Genomic DNA, 2,294 nt, shown 5'->3' with positions numbered 1-2,294 from the left:
ATGAGAGTAGAGCTACATATGTACCATTTATAAATGGAAAAGGTTGGCAATTCATTTAGTCCTCTCTAATGTAAAATAGAATTATCCCATTTTCTCTAACTTTTACGGTGTTGACTGTGCTGCCATCTCCTGTCATGCACCATCGAGAATAATTCAACGGAAATGTTATTGTAACTGAAATTCATATATGGTAAAGTTTTAGCGACAAAAAATATCTCATGATAATAGATCTTTATTTTATTATAAGGAACAAGTATCAAATGACAACTTGAATCCCACATATTACATCAAAATTCAATATAAAAATAAGGTTAATTCTTCCCCTCCATGTTTACTACCTCTCACGTCGAAACGAAGGCATTCATGTCAGTGGGTGGACTTCAGAAGGATCAACACCACAACAACAAGAATGGCAGATGTGACAAATGACGCCACAAGGCGATTGGTATCCAAGAAACAGACACTAGACGACGCATATGCTGCCCCAGCAAACTTTCTTGAAATAGACGTGGTAAATCCAATAACCCATGGTGTTGGAAATAAGAGGTACACCGACTATGAAGTCCGAATGCGGGTGAGTGTGGCTTCCTTACACTTTTCCTTCTTTAGGTATATGTAAATATATTAGCTGTATCAATAGGACTTACCTTGCTGAAAAGAACTTGCATCTAACAATATTTCTTATTTGTTCATGTGAATTGGCAGAAGTATGGGACGAAGTAGTTAGATATCGTTATCCATACGAAGTTGAAGTATTCGTCGCCCCGAACTGCACGTATTTATTACTTATTTCCTCTGTGCTCTACTACTATTTTGAGTGAGAATTATTCAACATGTTTGTGTAGGAAATTGTTTGCTTTTATCTTGATCGGTTACAAATTAGTCTCGAGTTTAATCTGGTGAAATAATGATTGTATACATGAAAAGGATTGGTTAGAATATTTCGTATGACTTGCCCTTGGCAAAGTTGCGTTTAACCTAAGCAGTAATGACAATGAATGTCGCAATACCGTTAACAATACGCCCAACGAATTGCAATTGTAGAACTACAGCCTTTTGATGTTGAGCACAGAAACTGCCCTGTTGCTTTTTCTTTAGTTACATTTAAGGTTGGGAGGTAGGGGGAGTTTCACTAGTGTGTAAGATAAGAATTGGAAATTGCCCTTGTATATCGAATGTGATTAGTTTTATGCTTGTTTATTCTTGATAAGAAGCTGTAATTGTTTACAATCTGTGTAACAGGTCCACAATATTGTATTACAATCTAATTTATTTGGGTTGTATATGGTTGGAGATGATTTGTTGTAATGGAGATTTTGAAGGATGTAGCAGGAAGAGGGATAATAGAACTCGTATATTTAACACTTGTTTAGATTTGTAATCTTCTTTGAGAAGATATTAATATTCTATCCTAAATTAATGCATTGTGATTAGTCTGTAGGGGTGTTGTAGAAATCCCAAAAAGATTGACTGTGTGAAAGTTTTGTAGTCTACTCCAGACAAGATGAGTTGAGATTTGCTATTTGTTATTAAGTAGGGATTTTATGGATATAATATTGATTTCAAAGTGCTCTAGTCTGTTCTATAGACTGCATATGCATTATTATAATCCTCATAGATTACGCAATTTTCCCCCTCAAAATTTATGGATTTGAGATCTCTTCATTGGTTAATTAATTATTTAATTTATTTATGTATTTATTTTTTTGTTAAAATTTCTGAGAGCTGACCAGTGCAGGTAACCTAGAAAGAATACTAATCCAATACAGTGCTGATATCTTCCCAGAGATCTATGGGAGTGCCCAAGAGCAGTTGCCACTGAAGTTTATTGGCTTGGCAGTACTTTAATTGCTCTAGAAAAAATCTATTTAGTTTGAAACTAATGTAGGGAGATTGGAAAATATTAGCATGTTTAATCTGCACTATGGTGCAGTAAAGGTGCTTGGAGACGAGTTAAGTTTGAGCGCACATGTATGGAAACATTTTTAGTACATTAACTACAGTTTCTGCTTTTGGATGTGAATGCAGTATATTTTACAGATATACGGAGTTTGAATATGGCTTGTAATTGATGTTAGTTTCAGGGTTCATCTTTCTTGAGAGTAGTTTTTGGCACATGGGCAGGTAGGGAAGTAGGTTATTCAGCATCTTTCCAGTTTGTAGTAGTCACTCTGCACTTGCTGCTACATTGCACCTGAGCCACTGCAATCCATTCCAGTCCAGTAATTGATTTAGCCTTTCTTCTGGCTCATAATTAGTTTACATTGACTACAATGCTTGTGATGTTAATTTGT

At 35.4% G+C, this 2,294-nt stretch overlaps 1 protein-coding gene across 1 annotated transcript in view; it reads left to right on the top strand.

Annotated features, from left to right (window-relative positions):
- Positions 1–345: 345 nt before the first annotated feature.
- Snx3 (sorting nexin 3) overlaps positions 346–2,294 on the top strand; it is a 35,596-nt gene continuing 33,647 nt past the window's right edge. The window contains exon 1 of the mRNA XM_076213223.1: positions 346–574. Coding sequence (XP_076069338.1) covers positions 410–574 — 165 coding nt within the window. The 5' untranslated portion in view covers positions 346–409. The remainder of the gene's footprint in view (positions 575–2,294) is intronic.

The sequence above is a fragment of the Oratosquilla oratoria genome, chromosome 31 (assembly GCF_046742065.1).
Source record: "Oratosquilla oratoria isolate Oo_2021 chromosome 31, ASM4674206v1, whole genome shotgun sequence".
In the NCBI taxonomy this organism is placed as follows: Eukaryota; Metazoa; Arthropoda; class Malacostraca; order Stomatopoda; family Squillidae; genus Oratosquilla; species Oratosquilla oratoria.
This window is presented reverse-complemented; position numbering and strand designations above follow the sequence as displayed.